Source organism: Passer montanus, unplaced genomic scaffold (genome assembly GCF_014805655.1).
Source record: "Passer montanus isolate IOZ18808 unplaced genomic scaffold, ASM1480565v1 scaffold16, whole genome shotgun sequence".
NCBI classification, from domain to species: domain Eukaryota; kingdom Metazoa; phylum Chordata; class Aves; order Passeriformes; family Passeridae; genus Passer; species Passer montanus.
The window spans coordinates 5,163,925-5,184,977 of record NW_024363160.1 but is presented as its reverse complement, the minus strand read 5'-3'; the positions used below and the strand labels follow the sequence as shown (position 1 = coordinate 5,184,977).

General features: G+C 41.8%; 1 protein-coding gene across 1 annotated transcript in view; it reads right to left on the bottom strand.

The window, feature by feature from the left end:
- The window catches only part of SLCO5A1 (solute carrier organic anion transporter family member 5A1), a 139,948-nt gene that overhangs the window by 89,419 nt on the left and 29,476 nt on the right, over positions 1-21,053 (bottom strand). Inside the window, exon 2 of the mRNA XM_039702772.1 lies at positions 10,833-10,953. Coding sequence (XP_039558706.1) covers positions 10,833-10,953 — 121 coding nt within the window. The remainder of the gene's footprint in view (positions 1-10,832; positions 10,954-21,053) is intronic.

The following is a 21,053-nucleotide window of genomic DNA, read 5'->3' as shown; positions in this document are numbered from 1 at the left end:
TGTGTAATTGGCTTAAAATTGATAGAGGAGGGGGGAATGGGACACATGGGAAGACACATGATAGATACACATGACACTGGCAAATTTCAAGTAGCAATATTTTACTTTATTTTATTTTATTTTGTTTTATTTTATTTTATTTTATTTTATTTTATTTTATTTTATTTTATTTTATTTTATTTTATTTTATAGTCCGTTCCACATTAAAGCATCTTAACAAAAATGTCCATCTTCCTGAACCAAAATCGTGTTTTGTTTTTAAACCAAAGCCAAGCTTTGCTTTATTTGGTCTCCACCAATGTTTTTTCTATCTTGAACTGAATTGCCAAATGCATTTTCAATGATTAAATTATCCAGAAGCTTTGCTGATAATTCTACTGATATAACAGGAGGATGCTGATCTGCTCACCTTGTCACTATGCTCCACAGACAGCTTTTGCCCAACCTCTCATTAAAAGACTGTTTCTTTTATTTACAATTACAATTGTAATTACAATTTACAATCTTTCTGTTACAATGAAATATCTGATTGGTTTTCAGATTTTAATATTATCTTAAACCATGAACACCATAAACATAAGAACAACCATCTATACAATTTCACACTCCATAATCATGTTAAATCAGCAAAACACTGTTGATACAACACCAATATAGATTCTCAATTGAAGTGCAAAGGTCCAAAAGCACCTGGTGAAAGGCAAAGCTAGAAGGACTTGAACACTGGTACTATCCACTAAGCTTCAAATTCCTAAAGACACCTTGTTACTTCTGATATGTGGTCTACTCTGTTTCATTAAATCCTGTTCCTGTAGCTGCAGCTCTGGCATTTTCAAGACAAATCCGTCATCAGTGTTATAAAATTGGGCTAAATTGGCTGACAGTCTGATCCAAACTAATCCTGCAGAAACGTTAGCAAGTCCCAAAAGCAGTTGCTATTAGTAGCTGATCTGTTTGAAGAAAGATGGACCAAGTGTGATGAAGAGGTTAAAAATAAGTTCAACAACCTGCGTGCTTTGCCATGCAGCTTTCTGTCTCTGTTATCTAACATGCTCACCTCGGAAGAAATCTCTGATTTAATTAGAAGTACCAATCTGGGATTCGTGCACTTACATAACAAATCACCTTGGGAAAGAATTTAAAAAAAAAAGACCTTTGTACCAGGAATACTATCCCCAAATATTAATTATTTATGCTTGTAATAATTACAGCATGGATAATAATAACAACTAGCCAGCTCACATTTTTGTTTATGCTGAATTGCAATAGTTGCAGACAATTAAAGCCAGAATCTGAGTGATAATAATCATACTGCAGAAATATTATGTATTTCCTCTATCTTTCATTATTCACTGCTTTAATGAAACTCCTTCTGTTTTCTAAGATATATTCTGGCCATTGTATTTTTATTCTTTTTTCTCACCAGATGATCTGCCATCTAGCCACAAATCTGAAACTGGTTTATCTTCTAGTTTTAAATCTCTGCATTTGAATTAGGTATTTTTGGTTTATTTGGTTTGTTGCTTTCTTTTTTTTTTTTTTAAACTCACATCTGCCACTTAAAAAAAAAAAGAAAAAAGAAAAGGCCACAGTTCAATTCAGTGGATTTATCTAAAAATCCTGGCAGGTTATCTTGACACGTCTTTGCAGAACACACAGGACATTTGGGATTAAAGTTACTCCTTGTAACTGTGTCATTAGCATTGTAGCAGTGTGCAGGCACTGATTATGTTCTCTCTGCCTCGCCTCCACACCTCTAATCTCAGAGCTGACCCGATTTATATCACTGGCTTTACACGGGCCTGTACATATTGAAATCCCGGAGAAGGGAAAAGGCTCAGACTCCCTGAAAATAAACTCAGCTGGCAAAGAGATTAACCCATTTATAAATGCATTTTTGCCTGTTGCTGAGTGTGCAGAGTTTCATCCATTTAAGGAACATAGGCCTGAATCCAGATACTAACACTGCTTGGAAAGGGAAAAGAAACAGATGAAGTGGTATTTTAAATGAATCTGTTGCCAGCACACCAACTCAAATGATTTGAGGATTTTTGGGTGGGAGTGAAGGGAGGAAACAGAACAGTGAATTTGGAGTCAACATCTCAGAGAAATCATCTGCAGTGGTTGGTGTAAGAAAATATTCTTTTCCTTTCCAGGTACCACTCATCATGGGTATCTTTGGAAAACCTGATGTCCTCTTAAAAGCATTCCCAAAGTAGGTGCAATCAGTCATCAATGGCAGAGGTTTATGTAATCTCACATTTACAGTGAGGAAAGCAATGTACAGATGAGCATAAACACGAGACACAGTGGCCCTCAGGCCTTTGTCAAAGGATTCCCAGAAAATGACTTAGCTGACATGGAAATTCCCAGTACACTTCACAAGTGTTCTTGTCCCCTTCTGAGCATGAAGAGCCTTCCCCATTTGATGATCTCAGTTCTAAATCCAGGTTCTTCTGAGATTCAAAACACCTAACACCGTTATTCTTATGAAGACCATTTTCCACCCTTCTATAAACATCTTCTGCTGAAGCACCAAACACACAGGACGAGGTTTAAAAACAGTGCTTTGAGAATTGCATTCACACACAGCACCAGGAAACAGTGAGACATGCAAGGTATTCCCTGGGCAGGTTATGCCAGGTGTGAGTGGATGAGATGTGCAGGTGCCAGATGTGTGCATGTGATCTCTTTGCACACGGAGAGACCCTAATGAGTGGGGATCCATGGTTGGACAGGCTCCCATGGAACTCAGTTGGGCTTCTGGAGTTTCAGCTCATTCACACCTCTGACTCTGCTTCCCTCTTCTGATTGAAGACAAGCCCAGAACATTTAAACAAGTTCAGAATGTCTAAACTGTATTTTAGGCACTGTAATATCATCCCCAAGAGCACACGTGGCTATGGAACTTCAACCCTCTGCTTGATAAGCCAAGGTGCATCTTCCAAGATTGTGAGTGAGAGCAGGGATAAGAGCTTGTGGATGAGAGCAGTTCTTTCTGTGGGCCCTGGGACCAAGGCAGTGGCTGTGCCTGGAGCAAGCACGCTGTCTTATTTGGTGCTTTCTTACAGTGATAGGGCAGTGCAGGTCATTGCACCAAAAAATGCTGAGATTATTCTAATTTTTTACCTAAAAATATCTAGCAATATTCACAATATTCCAAAGCAGGAGAACGATTTTTCCAAGAGGTGGTTCAGATAGACCCCTAACATAGGTACTTAGAATAATTTCCAGCACTTCTAAGTAAGATCAAAACCAGAATAAAATTAATGTAGAGTTACGAAAAATTAAGTGTGACCAAAACTGTTATCAAATTCAACTATCCTGGGACTGTGGGAGGAGTCATCTTGCCCTTGCCAGCCAGAAAAATTTCATTATTGTATTGCTGTCAAATCTTTCTCTAAGTTAAGAGAGTCAGGTTTATTTTTGTACCTGTTACTATTGCATGCCTGGTGTGTTTAAATATGTGCAAAATTCCATCTCAAGAGAAATTTTGATTTTGAAAGGAAGAAAAAGATAAGATAAGTTTAAATGTGATAAAAAGAATAAGCAAAAAAAAGGAATTGAGTAGGAGAAAAGGTAACAATCTCATTCAGATACTTTGTCTTGTGTCCATAGCCAAGGGTTTTTTTTCAGAACTTCCTTCATATAAAAACTTAAATATTCAATAAATATAAATACTATATTGTCTCTGAAGGGTAACAGAAGAGACACACAAGATGGCATAATGATCAGTTCAGAAATCTATTCTACATTTAAGTGGATTTAAGGTTGAACGTACTTGTCAATAATTCAAGGGTAAAATACATTAAGGGACTACTGTAATTATCCAAAGCTTAGGCAATATAAGCTGGGAAACTGAGAATCAGGGAACTGATTATAGAACATCCAGCCATGCAATCACCAGGATTTTGTGGTTAATGTGTAGTATTATGACTGAGCAAAGTTAAGGACAGTTGCCTGCCTTAGTTGTGCCTGCTTTGTCTGCATGTATGTTGATTATTTTTGGTGTAAAGTAGATATATATTTAAATGTATTTGTTTGCTATAGAGACCCTGGTGCCTCTACTGAGAAGCACTCAGCCCCTCCAGTGACTGTCAGAACAGAAATAAGGTTATTCTCCTGTCCATGCAAACATAAACAACATACTTCAGTGAATTAGAGCAAGAAAGATTAAATTAAAAGGCAACCCCTGGTCTCTGACAGCTGTGTCTCCCTTCCCTCACACAGCCCAGAACAGGACATCTTGTATCTTTGAAAATTGCCTAGAAGAAAGTGTTCTGTGTGCAAAATCACGGAAAACAAGCTGAAAGGGATCTAGGGAGTCCTGCCTAACATATTGCTACACCCTAACCCCATGCAATGACACTTTCAGCAGGTCACTGTCGTAGATAGCAGCAAAAGGAAATTACTTTTTCTTAATGCTTTGCCTTCTTAGCTATGGTTATTTAGGAAAAAATTACCCTTTAAATATAAATTAGTGAAGTTCTCTTGGGAAAGTGTTGAAATACAAATGACATAATCAAATGAAATAAAGCCTGTGTTATGGGCATTAGTCATCCGTTCTGCATGTGTCCAGTCTGTTCAAAATGACAGAGAATGCCTTTGGCTCATTTTGGCATTAGAAAGGAATTGCGGTTCCACTTCTGACTTGTTTTCTTCATCAGATGGTCTACATATGCTCAAACAAATCAGAACAGCTGTAAAAAAAAAGGCAAAATAAGCATCTTTTTGCTTTCTTCACCACCACTCACTGTGCATCTCATATCGAGGCTAATTAATTCTTACAATTCATGTTTTCTTCCTGGAGAATGTGCTGCCAGATCAGATTAAAACAAAGAAACAAAAAACCTCCACCTGGAATGCAGCCTCATTCAAACAATACTGACACAGATTGTCCCTGCTCAGAGCCACAGCAGCTGTGCTCCTCATGCAGAGCACACAGCTGATGGCAAAACAGAAACAGGAGTGGCACGAACTGAAAACCATCCACTCTGTTTAGTCTGTGGTTGTGTGGTTATCAGTGGTAGAATAATATTCTGGATGATTCTCTCCCTGCTGTCTTCACCCAGGACCTTTCAATGACTGCTCTGAAGCAGGTTGTCACAGTAATGGATGCTCTCAGCTCTGTCTGCCTTCCAGCTGCTGGCTGCTTGCTGCAGAGCTCGTCTCTGATGCCTGCCAAGGGCAGGTTCCCCTCCATTCTACTGGCAGTGGGTACCTGATCTCACCAGTCCCCAAGTCATCCTAAAAGCACGACAAAGAGTGTTTTCAGTTTGTTCCTCTGTCTGCCCCAGGCTTGGTGGTAGGAAGTTTAGGACAGGCCAGCTCGGCTGTAGATTTGTTGTTCCTGTCATGTTCGTTGCATAACTTTGAGAGCACTTTTATTGCTAGATGTTCTACAAACAGAGTAAATCAAACTTATTCTATCAAAGTACTGGGCTAAGGGCTGGGCTGCAAAACTGAATGCTAAGTTATAGAGATCAAGTGATCAAATGTATTATTAATTTCTTGTAATCCATTGGCTTCATCTCTCACCCTCAACAAGCTACAGACACAATAGTGAACAGGTCCCTGGCCAGCATTTCCTACATTTTGGTCATTTATTTTGTATTCCTCCTAACTTAGCAACACAATGAGTTCAAAGAAGCATGAAAATAAATCTCAGCATCCTAGTTTCATGTGTGTCTTCTTCTGTTCTTGCTATTCTGTTCAGAGAGTTTGTTGTGTTGTTCCATAGGAATGGAAATGGAGCAATTTTTTCCTCCTAGATCAGCCAGTCTGAGTAATGCTTAACTTCTAATTTAAGTGCTGGGAATGGATTCTTGATACTTAGTTTTCTTAAATTAGCTCATTAGCCAGAGTTCTTTATTCTGGCATTGAACATCGAAAAGCATATAAGGTTTTCCTGAGCTTCACCCGCTGGGCTTTTACACCCCAGTTGCATTCCACTTTGAGTCTCAGAAAAATGACAAGCAGGATAGAGGAAACTATGTCTATCATAAAATCTCTTAAACAGAAACAAAAGTTGAACCATTTTTGTGAGTAATTAAGCTGGGTAGAAAGGAGTCATTGTAGCCCCTTCTATTACAACTGTGTGGCCTGGTAGATGCAAAGTTCTGGGCAGACTACCACAGCTGAGTGCCTCCACAGTCACTGCTGAGGCTGAATCCTGTCCTATCTGTTTGTATGTTACACACTTGTACTGGCAGCATCAACATAGAAACCTTCCATCTAAGGCTGACCAACATATTCTGTTAAAAGACCCATGTGCAAGCAGTCATGAATTTACATAAAGGGCATATATACAAATATTTGTACGGGACTTCCCTCTTCATTCAGAACAAAAAACTAAACAAATAAAAAATCCATTGTCAATAAAATATCCTGATGCAGGAAAATATTCAAAAAGCAACTGAGTGTGTGGAACAAGATGTAAGTTACTTCGAGGATAAACTTGGATGGTTGACTTCAAAGATGGACTTCATTTGATTCAAAGAATGTATTGCTCTTTGGAAAATATCCAGCAAAGCTGGCTGCCAATTTAACCTCCCAGAGGAGACAGCTTGATGAACATTACAGGCAGGAAGTCAGGAGAGTGTAGTAGAGCTTTGATCCTGAGCACCTATTGCAGCTGCAGTCACAGCGCAGGGCAGTCTGAGGCTGTTCCTCCCCCAAAACAGGAGTTCAGGGACTAGGCAGGAATAGGAGAATTTGGGCTGAGTCTGACTGCTGCCCCTCAGGGGTAATAATGTCACTGAGAGACACAGCAGAATTTACTCTATGCTCAAAGCAGTGACCATCTTTCCATTAAGTTTAGTGTATTGATTGCAGGTCGTGATCGAAATTACATCTGAAATATATTCCTTAGAGTTTGACTCTCTGGTGGTACAAACTTGACTGATATTATAGGAGTTCTGTCAATCAATTATGCTATAAATCTGGCCTTTCATCTATCAGTACCCAAGTATTGAGTAAACTGAGAAACTCTATTAATACACAGTAATAACTTTCAGAAACACCTGGATGAGTCCAGCTGCAGCCAGTTTTGTCCTCTATAACCTCTCTTCAGTTTTGCCACACATCATTTTCAAAGTTGACCCCATGCCTCTGGCTCTTGCTGCACTTGTTTAATCCCACAGTTTTATCTCCAGAAACAAAGAAAAATAATTAAGAAATCCCCTCTAATGTAACTATTAAGGATGTTAGCCATACATTATTTATTGGGCAATGCATTTCACCAGTGCCACAGAGATGCCGCTAGAAAATCAACAGAGCTGGTCTTATAAGCTGTTCTCATTTCCAGGAGCAGCATTTGACATAAGCTGTTCCTTCAGCAGCCAGAAAGAGTTTAGGAGCTGTGAATCCTCTTTGTGCTTGGCTGCAGGTATATTACAAGAGCTCACAAGACTGGTTCAGTGAGTGATGTCCTCAGGGACGATGCCTTCCAGGAGATATTCACTTGAGCTGTGATAATAAAGGACACAAACCAGTGGCTCCATAACCCTGAACCTGTTCTAAAAACACACAGGAACAAAGTAGAAAACAATTCACAGCTCAAACTGTGAAGTTTCAAACTGGGAATTTTCTCTGTAACTGTTTGTCCTGATAATAGATCCAAAATCCATTGGCCAGAAGCTACACATGTAAAGTCGAACCACCTGGAGCTCTGAGACAGGTTTTATTGATTAATTCTGCCCTCTTTTCTGTCTGTGATTAAACCCTGAGAAAATGGAATCTACCTGCTGTGGCCACAAGACCTCTTGCACTGCGAGGCCCATGTTTGCCTCCCTTGCTTACTGTTTTGCATCCCTACTCTGCCAGTTTCTCATTCAGCTTTTCCCCATGCAGACTGCAGTTCCATGTCTGCAGATACTCAGCCAGGGCTTCTCTCTAGCAGACCCTGGGCCCAGGGGCTCACAGATGCATTTGTGGGAGACATGGGGACATTTTCTGCAATATGCTCGTTTTTATCCCCTTTATCTCCACTATGAGAAAGCAGCTGTTCTGCATTTTTAACTCACTGCTAATATAGGGATCTACCACTTCTATATCAGTGAAAGTTGTTCCTCAGGCCTCTGAGCAGAGTTAGTACTAATGCTTACCCCAAGTCATGAAGCAGCTTGTTGTGGTGCTCTGTTGTGTTTCATCAATCATACAACACAGGTTGTTTAACCAAAATGGATAAAACAAGCTGAAACGTGGCATATTAATAGATCTGCTATTAGCCCAAAATTCATAAGTCTGTCCTGTGTGATATGATGCTGCCTAGAGGTGCTCAAACCAGATTTGGTATCAAATGTCATCTAGATCCATAGCAAGAGTTTTTATCTGTATTTTTCTATTCCCAGATGACAAATAGCACCCAAATTCCTTCCCAAATAATACATGGGGAGGAAACAGATTCAGGACGTATTTTCTGGAGCTTGGGGGAGGCAGCATGGTACAACACTTACACAGTCAATGCTCCTAGCACAGGCTCCCTAAGGATCACCTGTACAAATAAGATGGTGAAGGATCCAGGCCTTTGGGCCAGATCCAGCATTACCAGTTCTAACAGAAAACTCCTACTCATCTCAATGGATTCTAAATTAAGCCCTCAGGCCCTGAAAGGCAGCTGCTCAGAAAATTATGCTAGGTCATGGCTAGAGACCAGGCGCTGCAGTCCCAGGGATTACTGAATATTTTATCATTCAGTTATTAAAAAACATGCGTATCAGACATCTATCAGGTTGGGCATCCATAACCCTGGCTGCTTCTGGGGAATTGAGGGAGGATATTAGCAGAAGAGCTATTTCAGGACTGCAGGAGCCTGCCTCCAGTAAGCCAATACTTTCGTGCAGCCAGGGAATTTGCTGGATATTCTTGTATCTTCAGTAGGTGTGGGGCTGACTCACGCTCTGCTGCATTAAATAGCCGTGGCAGGTAATTCAGGGTGAGCTGCCCTGTGCATGTCCCTGCCTCCTGGAGACAGATCAGGGCAAGGCCAGGGCAGACACCTGAGAATAGCCACCTCCTCCCAGCTTGTGTGCACACGGGGTCAAGGCCTTCTGGGTGTGAAGCAGAAGGAAAAAGCTTCTGGAAGGAGGATGGCTGCAGGGAGCCGTGCACTGAGAGGGCAGGTTTTAACAGGCATCTCAGCGTTCAGCTGTGATTTCAGCAGTCAGTTCATCCAAACTGAATCAAGCTGTTCCCAACACAACCTTAGAGGTATTGCTATTGAAGAACAGCTGGATAACAATCTATTTGAAAAGTGGCATCAACGACAGCACAGTTACATAGGTTTTGTTCAATACAATATGTAAACAAGATAAATCACTGTTAATTACTTTTTAATGATTGCTAAATCCTGCTATGATATGAAATGCCAGTCAGTTTGCTGTTTCTTAGATTCTTGAGAATAGCAATGCCTAATTGATTAATTCTAGTCCTAACCTAGCTGATCCAAGATGAATAGCAAAGGAGATGTGAGAAATTAAGTGTGTATTTAAAAAAAGAAATTACTGGTTTAGTATTTGTGCCTCATATCAATGTTTTCTAAGACAATGAAAGATTTCACATGTAGATGCATGTATTCAAAGAGCTGAAAGTATACCAGAGCAGTGACATGCCTCTGATTTCTTTCCCAGTCTGACTCACTGAAAATAATTTTTTTTTTAATAAATCTCACAAGAGCTACTATGAACTCTCAGAAACCCCATGTTACTGAGAAAAGTCATTGAGATTGTAATATGCCAGTCTGCAATGTTCACTATACCAAAAGTGATAGTGTTAAACGGACTTTAATACCTGTAACATTCATCTGTCCTCTGATTTCCACTTCTGCTCAGGACCAGTTACTGCAAACACTGATACTCCAGAAATTGTGGCCAGAAGGAGTGGATCAGACTGAGGAACACCATACCAACAGCAGCAGACATCATTTTATTCGAGTAGTGCTACAAGAGAAAGGAACATGGCCCAGTGTCTTTATTATAAGTAGTAGCAATGCTATGTGCTCTGATTCAAATGTGTCACCACGGCATTGCAGTCATCCTCACAACAGCATTGCACTTTCTGCCTGAAAGAGAAAGGGCAGAGAAAGCAAATGGGGTCGGATTCTCCTGCCAAGTGCTCTACTTTGAAACACACTTTGGTTCGTGACATTTATTCAGCTCCAGACCTATGAGGGACGGATGCTGTTATCAACAAAAGAAAGTGTTCAGACAAGCTGTATGGTGCCACTGCAGTTAGTGGTCCTGCTGCCTCCCATGTCACAGGGCAAAATAACCTGACCAGAAGCAGTAGCACTCACTTCTCTCTAGACACTGGTATGCATGTGGAAGGGAAAACAAATCATGCTTCCTGTGCACTTATCAAACAAAACTGTCCCACACTGCCACCAGGCTCCATGTCACCTGCAGAACAGGGACACCCTGGATGTGCTGCCCAGTATGGCCAGGCCCACTCAGGACAGTGATGCTCTGCCACACCAGCACAGAGGGAGCAGAGAGCCTCTCTAAGAGGCCTGTGTAAAGTCCTGTCCCACCCCAGCAAGGGTAGGCAAACCAAAGCCAGGATTCTGTGACCCCCCCCAGCAGAGAGAGTGCTGTGGGTACCCACGGGCTGGTTTCACACCCGCTGGACCAGGGTGAGAAGGGATACAGCCAGGGCTGCATGGTGATGTGTAACAATAACTAAACCTCTGGATACAAACAGACCTAGTGTTCATCTTAATTAAACTGTTTTAGAGGTCAGACACTCGAGTTCCTAAGTGCAGCCCTGGATGTCAGAGCCCATTGTGTAGCAATCAATCCCTCATGACCTCCCTGAGCAGCGGTTACTGCCCTCACGCAGGGGCCCGGCTGCTCAGGCTGCCGGGGTGGCACAGGCAGCTCATCCATCTGGACACCATCTGCCTCCAGGAGCACCGAGTCGTGCTGCTCAGGGCTGGACCACGCCGCGCAAGCTGTGCTGGGAACAGCACACAGAGGCAAGGAAAATCTTTCTGCAATCCTGCAAGCACATCACAGATTTTGTCCTAAATCTCCACTGTAACAGGTGGTTACGCTGAGCTGGGACACATGCAGAGTCTTGACCCCTGCTTGCAATTTTTTGTGGTTTTTTTGTGTCTCAGTGTGTGCATCTCTTCTGGATGAGAGGCTGGTGTCTGCCTCACAGCTGACAGGCAGAAAGGAGATTTGATTATTTGTCAGATGGAAAAAGCAACGATGATCCTCTCTTGCAGTCTCTGGAGAGGGGGAGTGTCTGCTCTTAATTATTGCCTTCAGACTGGATCATGTCCTGAGAAGCTGAGAGCAGGATGATACATGTACATATACATATACATACGCATATACATACACATATACTTGTAAGTGACTCTATAAGTGACTCTGTGTTGGCATTTGTGGAGACCAAAAAAAAAAACCAAAAAAACCCCCAAAAAAACTCAACTGTACATACGCATATACATACACATATACTTGTAAGTGACTCTATAAGTGACTCTTAAGTTGGCATTTGTGGAGACCAAAAAAAAAAAAACCAAAAAAAAACCCAAAAAAACTCAACTGGAAAAAAAAGATAAATTCAAACCTAACATGGCAAACTACTCTATTCACTGTGGCCTTTCACTGTGCATCAAATGTGCAAGAGTATTGTAGGAAGGATTGCCAGAAAAACACCTCTCTGTCTCAACTGGCATTTCATATCTCATTGCTGCGATGCCTCTCAGCATGTCTTGCACAGGTAGTGAATCCTGACCACCCTGCACAACACAAGTGTCAGCCTGATCCAGAGAGGACAAGAGAAGAAAATCAGAAATTAATGCATTTAGGAAGTCTGGGTATTTTCAGACGGTTGCATTAAGGAAAATGAAATGTTTTCAAAGGATATTTTTAAAGCTTGTTTTCATTAAAAATAAAAACCTCTGTGATCTTTTAAAGGGCAGTGGTAGTGTGGTAGGCATAACTGGTCAATAATTGCAATGGCAAAACAAAGTCTTTGTAAATGCTATGAATCATTTAAATCACCATTAAAAAACAGCATTATAACCACACTTGCTACTTCTGGAAATATTAATGAAGAAAGAACTTAAAGTGCAGTTAACTTTTTGCTGAATTATAGTCAGGAACCTGGTTCTCCTGCCACAGTAGCTGATCAAACTTTTGTCTATATTTTCTGCAAGCTTTGCAATCCCTTCCAGAGGGGTCTGTGCCCCACAGTCACTCCCTTACTTTCTTGGACAATCTAAAGAGAATCCAGCTCACCTAATTCAATCCATTTATAAGCCAGGGCTGCAGCCTAAGAGGGCTTTGTGAGCATCTTTGTGAGCCAGACAAAGAAATAGGCATTTGGGGAAGGCTGTTCACCTTACTCTAGGCACTCTCTTTAAGGTAGGATGACACATCCTGTGGAGATGTTTACCTGCTGCTGATTGTGGGACCTAGATGCTCCTACTCACTTTTAAGGGAAGAGGTGAACTAACTAAGATGAGAACCTTCCTTTCATAACCTTGAAAAATGGAAGGAACCGCAAGCACAAATAGCAGCAGTGACCAGCTGGACAGGTCATACTTCAGTACCTTCTGCCTTGCTCTGGTTTCTCCTGCCAGCCCTGGGGTAAGCCCAAAAACTGAGTCAGCAGTGGTGTTATTCCATGTTGCCTGCAGAGTCTGCTCCCCTATGGTTCTGGTTGTCTAGTCTGACCTCTGAGCTTTGTGAAAGGACAATCTCTTGACAGTCCCACACTGAAATATAGTACCTTGCACAAGGAGCACTGAGGACAGCTGATTTACTAGTTCTCTTGCCTAAGTCAAAAAGGTTTGGGTTTTTTAATGTTAAAAAAATTTGGTATCTTTTTCTTAGTGAACTGATTTTCGTAGAGTTTGGATCTTACATGTGAAAAACTTTCAATGTCAAAAATATGAGTGCTGAGAGTTCTCATCATCAACTGTCCCTTGTTTTTTTCACTTATGGGTTCCTCATGTGGGTAAATAGTGCAGCCTTCATATATTCAGACTTCCTTAGACAGCACCTGTCTTAATAACATCTGAGATTGCTACCCGGCCAAAAGATCCTAGGAAAGCTTGAGGAAAACATGAATACACACACCCAATGATTATATAATTGCTAAAGCTTTGTTTGGTTTATTATAGAACAGGAGGGAAGGTAATTTCATGAGGTCTAAATGAAATTTTGTCTCAATAGAAAAAAAATTAAAATGTTGCTCTATAAACATGCAATTCTCTTTTTTACGAAACCTTTGCTCAATGGTCTCAAAAATGGAAATCATCTGACATGATTTTGCGAATTAAAATATGTGTTTTTCAGAATGAAAGGAAAGGGAAATATCTGAGTCATCCAGCTCCAGCTCTAGTTTATATCCTAGTTTTTTGTCTGAATTCCTTTTTTAGATTGAATGCACAAGCAAATCCACTCTAAGTAAAAAGGCTATATTCTACACAACCATCTCTACATTTATTTTATATATGATCTTAGTTAATTGCCAACATGGCACAACAGCGACACAGAAACACCTAGGACTTGATATCCAGATTTACAGCAGAGCAGATTTATGTTCGTGACCAGAGACAGCAAGTCAGAAAAGAGATCTTGAACATGCCCCAAAGAGTTATGTCTCTTGACAGTGTATTGATTACATATGTTCTCTATCTGATCTCAGAACTGAATGTACAGATCTGGCTCACAATTCTCATTCTTTGCCTGCTCATAAATATGTCCAGAATCCACTTATGTTTTTGTTATGCATATATTACATATGACTGGTCAGATTATTCAGTATAATTGTTGTTTATACATAAAGTTTACAGCTAAATTGGAAAAATGTTTTATTCGCCATAAAACTTTCCCCTCCCTGTACTTAAATGGTGGGCGATTTTCATTAGTCTGATCTATAATCAAGTCTAATTACTTTGACAGCTCTTTTTTATCAACATGTTATATTATTGCGCCATTATTTCATTTGTTTTAAACCTTTACTTTGCTGGGCTCCAGAAACATGAACTCTTCATGTTTGAATGTGCACTGTTGAGCAGAGCAAAATAATAAGAAGAGAACAATGACAATTTTCTTCTCTATTTTAGAAAGAGCTGGTGTCCTTTCATCCCCTCTTTCTGTTGACTGATAAGAAAAAATGATGACCCTCTTTAAAAAGATTGGAAAGTTGATTGCATTGCATTAAGTATACCTTTCCTACCCCAGCTGCAGTTGTACCTGCAGCTAAATACCTGGACAATCTGTCCTGCTTTGACTAAGAAACTGAAGACATGAAAAGACATGTTGAAAAAATCAGCAGCTGCTCTAATTGGGACTGTTTCTTTGCAGTTACTGATTTCCTTGAAAGATGTGTAAATTACAGTGTTTTCACTAACACCATTCAGGAATGTATGAGACACAATTATGATATTTTTCCGTTTATTAGCTGTAGAGTGTTGGGCATCTGGTGAGAAGTCTGAAATGTGGGGGTGTGAGCTGCTAAGTGTTATCTTCACAGCCTTCCATGCAGTAGTAACAGTGCTCTCAGCAAATCATTTCAGACAGCAGATTTCCTCTCTGTTACCTGGAATGCTGGAATGTTTGTTGTTCAACTCACCTGGAAGTACTGCCCTCGGAACATGGTATTTGCAGGGAAGATGTCACAAACAACAGTAAACAGAAAGTTACTTGAGAAATTGCTTCCCAATTAATTTCTCTGACTTAGAAAGAAAGTTATTTCCAGCATCTCTCTCTTTCTGAGAGAGATGCTGGAAATAACTCATCAAGGGAGATATTAGAATAACAATTCAAAATCATAATCGCTCCATTTTGCTATGGTGTTTGAAGAATATGAACATTTTTCTCTTGATCTGCTGTCCTATATAGCTCTGTTACGCATGCCAGTGAGTCAACCCAAGTTTCTGTTGAAATCATGCACCAAAGGTATGCTTGCAGTCACACCATGCTGATCAGCTGGGGCGAAAATAATCTTCAACTGTTTCTGGGAAGAGAGAGGGTTAGATCCCTAATGTTCACCAAGAGAGAAAAAGAATATACAGATATACAGTGACCCTGTTTCACCTGCATAGAAAGTAGACCATCTGCAAATAATGAATTCCACATTCAGCAATAGTTACTTGGAAGCTCTTAGATTTTGGGACTTTATCAAAACAGATACTGCAAGTAAAACACTTTACATTAGACTAAACAGGCCAGCTAAGGCTGAATTATTTTTTAAACATGAACATTCCAAGAGTGTGGTATGTTAAGTTCCTTACTTGGAGGCCATACATCCTTTACAATAAATTCCCACATAACCAGTTCAAACAGAGCTGCCAGGCTCACATCCATCTCTGAAACAGTGTGCTTACAATAAATGTGCCATGGTGTCAGGATATAATGAAACTTCAGAAGAATCAAGGTATTATATATACAGAAGCCTTTTGGCTCTGAAAGAAAGCTCACACAATAAGAGAATAGCTGAGATGGGAAGGAATCTCTGGAGACAGTCTGGTCCAAACCACCTGCTCAAGCAGAACCATCTGCAGTGAATTGCTCAGGATCATCTCCAGATGGCCTTTGAGTTTCTCCAAGGATGGGGACTCCACAACCTCTCTGGGCAGTCTGGGCCAGTGCTTGCTCATCCTCACACCAAATAAGTGTTTCCTTGATGTTTAGAGGGAACCTCCTGTGTTTCAGTGTGTGCCCATTTTCTCTGATCTTAGCCCTGAGTACCAGCAAAAACAGCCTGGCTCTCTCTATTTTGCTCCTTCCCTTCAGGCATTTATATAATTGATGAGATCCCCTGAGCCTTCTCTTCCCCACACTGGATGGTCCCAACTATCTCAGTCTCTCTTACAGGAGAGATGCTCCAGTCCTTAAATCACTTTAGCTGTCCTTCACTGGACTCTCTTCAATATGCCCATGCCTCTCTTGTGCTGAGAAAGGCCTTGCAAACAGCAGGGCAGGAGCCCTCTCTGAGAGCCAGGAACCTCAGCAGCTCCTTCAGCATCTTGCTGGCACTGGAAGTGCACTGCAGTGCTGGAAGAAATCCTAGTGCCTCACTAGGAGAGGACTTCCTTCTTCAGCTCATTGCAGAATGGCTCCAGTCCAAAGCAAACATTCATTGCACCTGAGTTCTGTTTCCAAGCTGTCCTCTGCTGCTGTAGGGATAAAAACTGGCCTTTTGTGGCCAAACATTTGAATTATGCTATATACTCCAAAAATGAGACACAAATCAGAAACTCATCTTCATTCATCCAGACTGGCATGTTCTACAGCAAGCAATGGAAAATACTTTCCATAGACTATTTCCCTATAAAATTAAAAAAAAAAAAAAAGGGGGGGAATTTGGTTATAAGCTGTAATGGGCTCCACTGCATTTCAGGAATAGCCTCCATGTAGGTTGTGCATCTTAAATGTAATCATAGCCTTGGAAAAGGAGAATGCTTTCAGCATTCAGCAGTCCAGGAATAGAAGATAGACAAGGCAATGGACAGGGACAAACTGAACTCAGGTGTAAATTACTAGCCTGGGAATTTTAATAATGTAGATGATACTATCTATTTTCCCAGGTTTAATGCAAGTCTCAAGATTTAATTTTATTCATAAAGACCCCTCTCTTGAAAAAAAGCAAATATGCAGCATTCTGACCTTTTTTCTTCTTACAAAAGTACAAGAACTTTTCCATTTAAAGTTTACGAATTTTTTTAATTATTATTAATAGGAAATTATTTTGGAAATTTACTTTGAAAATACACTTAAAGAGCAGAAGACAGAGGAAGGACAAAACCTCCACTTGTGTCACTGCACTGATTTTTTGGCTTAGACTTTTTGACTTTGACTTCCCAGCAGTTGCCATATATCCAGCAACATTAATTTGTGGTTATTTGCAGCACGTGCTTGCATCCGTGCCTAGGAAAAGCCTCTCGGTTACCTAAACCCTGCACTGGCGAGGCTGAGGAAAATCAGTGAAGCAGATGAAGAGGCGCCAGCGCTGGATGCTCCCAGTGCGGGGAGATGGGGAAGCACCGGCAGCGCTGAGCCAGGCAGCGCTGCGACACGGGGACACGGAGCTGTGGCTGCTCCCGGGGACACGGAGCTGTGGCTGCTCCCGGGGACACGGAGCTGCGGCTGCTCCCAGGGACACGGAGCTGCGGCTGCTCCCCGGGGACACGGAGCTGTGGCTGCTCCCGGGGACACGGAGCTGCGGCTGCTCCCAGGGACACGGAGCTGTGGCTGCTCTCGGCAGCCCGAGGGCCGAGCCATCCCCGGCTGTCCCGCCCGGGCCGGGCTCCTGGAGCGCGACCAAAAAAAGCCATTTCCACTTCGGCCAGCAGAGGGAAGTGTCAGGCCAGCTAAAGCGCCCGGGTCCGCGGGGCTCCCGGAGAGGAATCCGCGATCCCGGGAGGAGCCCGGGAGAGCCAGCCGCAGAATCACGGAGTGCACGATCCCAGAGTGGAAGGGACCTCAAAGACCAACAAGCCCAACCCCGCTGCAATGAGCAGGGATGTTCTCAACTCAGGGTGCTGAGAGCCCTATCCAAGCTGACCTCGAGTGTTTCCAGGGATGGGAGCACACACAGCATCTTTCCAGGGATGGGAGCACACATGGCATCTCCAGTGCCAGTGTTTCACTACTCTCATTGTAAAGAATTTCTTCCTTCTGTCGAGTAAATATCTACCCTCTTTCAGTTTAAAACGTTTGCCCATTGTCCTGTTCCAACAGGCCCTGCTAAAATGTCTGTCCCCATCTTTCTCACAAGTCTCTTTGGATGTGGAAAAGTTGCAAAGAGATCTCCCTGGAGTCTTCTCCAGGCTGAACAACCTCAACTGTCTCAGCCTGTCTTCATAGGGCAGCTGCTCCATAACCTTTTATACCAATATAATACAGATTTTATTCTCCTTTCTGCAACTCTATTGTATTTCACTGCTTTATAAGGTTCAGGAGCAGGTCCCATTAGATCCCTACTCATCATAAGACCCTTCAGCCTCCCAACCCCAAATCACATGAGGGAGTGAAGCTTAGTGATTTCGCTTCAGAGAGCAGAGGATATTGTAAAGCATATGTGCAAACACACTTGAAGAAAGGCAAAAACAAGCAAAACACTTTATTCTGAAAGTTCAGAAAAGGGAGAGCAGTGATCTCTGTAGAGGAGATCAGCTCTTACACTGCCGTACTGGCAGTGATCACAGATGTGAACATGGCCGGCTCATCAGTCACTTCATTCCCCACCTCTGTTTTCTACCTCTGGCTTTCTGCCTCCATTTCCAACCTATTTGTCCTGCTGGTCTTCCCATCACAGATTTGTGCACACTCTGGGTGCCTCTGTGTTCCCCTCTGCATCCAGTTTAAGCACTTTCAGCAGTGTCACTTCCTGCTCCAGCACTTTCCCTGCCAACTTGAAACCTGTAGACATCGGGAGAGTTTATTGCTGGCTGCTGCTGATGATTATTCTGCTTCCCTGGTTCCAAATTTTAGGGCAAATATCTCTCTTACTGACCCTGAACATCTCTGAGCCATAAAACCACTATGGGGGGGATCCTCTTAAAGGTTTTTCTCAAACCGTTTGGCAGCTCAGAAAATCTCCATCCAGTGGAATTAGGTAAGTGAGTGAAGTAATTTCTATTCATGGTGTCAGTGTTTTTGCACTGCACTGAGGCCAAGGGGAGGTTTGCTTTGTGGATCCAGTGGTCAGGAAAGCAGACAAATGGTGCAGATGAGTGAAATGGAGATTTTTGGAGTTCACTTGAGTTAGATGAGCACACACTTCACAACTAAATGTTTCTTTGGAAGTACCTCATATTCAAACAATTTTTACCAAATCTAGGGTAAGTTTCCTGGCAGACTGTGCCAGGGTTTCGATCTAGCTCTCACTCACCGCAGATGATCTTTATCAGGATTACCCGAGGGCAGAGCAGACAGACATCATCCTCTGAACAATGTGCTGGTTTCCATCTAATATTTTTTCATATCAAAAAGTCAAATCTCACAATTTCCTACAGAAATGTTGCTTGTTGACTAACTGTAAGCAAAACACCATGCCTAGATTATCCTAACATTTTTTTCATGTGACCTTTAGTTGTTCTGAATAACAAGAAACCAACTTCTACTCCTGCAGAAACACTGTACACCATTAACAGCTGTGGCTTGAGTGATTTGCACCTTGTGTGCTTCCAAGAGTTGATGAGAGTTTTATAAACACTAAGTAATGAAGTACATCAGCTTTACTTGTTAATATACCAAGGAAAAAGAAGGTTCAGCTGACATACCACATAAATCCAGCTCCCCCTAAAAAATTAAAAGGGATTTTGCTTAGTCCAAACACACATAGTTTGACCTAGATGCTTCTGTGAATAGCTCCTTGGTTTTTCAACTATGGCAAAACCAAGAACCTATTCACTTTCATCCCATCAGAGTGATCAAAGAAGCCATTGTGGGATAGTAGCTTCCATGGAGGAGAGCTGCCTATTGAGTCACCAGCTGCCCCAGCATCTCAGCAAACACATGGAGTCTAACTAGGCTCGGCTTGGCTAATCCAAGTGCTCTCATGAGATCACAGCACAGGCAATCAGGCTGCTGTCCAGAACTTGGGAGAGTGATGATATCAGCACAGTCTTCCTTGACCATGGTACTTATCAGGGAACAATGCTACAGAGTTTAAACTGCAAGCAAAGTCAGGTGAGACCATGACCAGATGCTCCACTGTCCCTTCAGTATTCATGGAAATGCCTTCATAGGTAACAGCAAAATTGCTGGACTGGTACATAAAGGACTCAGCCAGTGTGAGCTAATTATGGACCACACTAACAGAAACCATGGCATATCCTTGGCAATGTCTGCACTACCAGAAAATTCAAAGTCATCTCAACAAAGCCTAGTCTTGCCACCTACGTATAAGGAGGCATGAAATCTCTCCACAGGAACTTCATGAACATAGGAACACCATTCTCATGACAACACATCTGGAGCAAACAGTCCTAGAAGGAGAGAGCTTCTGGAAATGGAGCTGTCAGCAGCAATAGTGCTGTGTCCCGGGCTGGAGAGAGCTATGGAAGAGTCTGCTGGTCATTCTGGCAGACCACCCTACACACCTTGCACATGCTTCATCATTTTCCATGTACCAAGAGCTGCAGCTTCCTGAATTTGTGCTGTTGCTACACAGATGTACAAGAAGGTTCAATCTATTGGTGGGAAGAAAAACATGCTTATTATACCTCCTCTTAAGAGCAGGAGGTATAATACAGCTGCAGCATCTTTCTTTGTGACAGTCCTCATACTTCTAGTGATGTCTGAACTTCTTGATCAATTGTCCTCATAGACTGAGAGACAGAAAGGCCTCAAAGACTTTATGTTGATGCAGTTTACCCAATAACTGCCGTGTGACTGGAGAGAAAAGAGCCCAAACCTGCCCACAGAGGAAAGGCAGCAGCCTTTGCCCAGGCAAAGGCTCTGCTCTCACCCAGCAATCATGGCCTCAGTGCAGCAGCAGCATGGGAGCTGGACAGTGCTGGGTGTGGAAGATTGGACAACCCACATCACTCTTCCACTGGAAAGCAAGCTTAGAGTTATTTATGAAATTCACTGTCCTTGGATACACTGTCCTTTTTGTCTTGGACTGATACATTTTACACATTTTTATTGGTTTCTTGCATTTTACTATCCTTATCCTGACATCCAGCACCTGAAATCTACTTATTGGGTTTTTTTATCTCCTAGTGCAATAAACCTCTATTAAATTTACTGAAATCATGAAAGCTAAGTTTGCCTAAAATGTCTCAACTCCATCTTTTTTACTGCTTTGAGGCTGGTTTGTGCCTTTATATGTATAATGAGGTGGACAGCTCATTAACTTGGACTTGTGTGATTCAGTGTGTATTTTCAGGACTCTGAAAGAAAAAGCTAACATTTTGTATACAGTGCAAATGACTCCTTACCACTGCTGATTGCTCTTCTTGTTGGAGACACCTACATTTTCCTATCTATAAATTTAGAAGCAGAAAACCATTAGTTTGCCTCAAATGGTTCAATGATTTTGAGTCACCCAAACCAAACAACATAAAAACCAGTATCCTG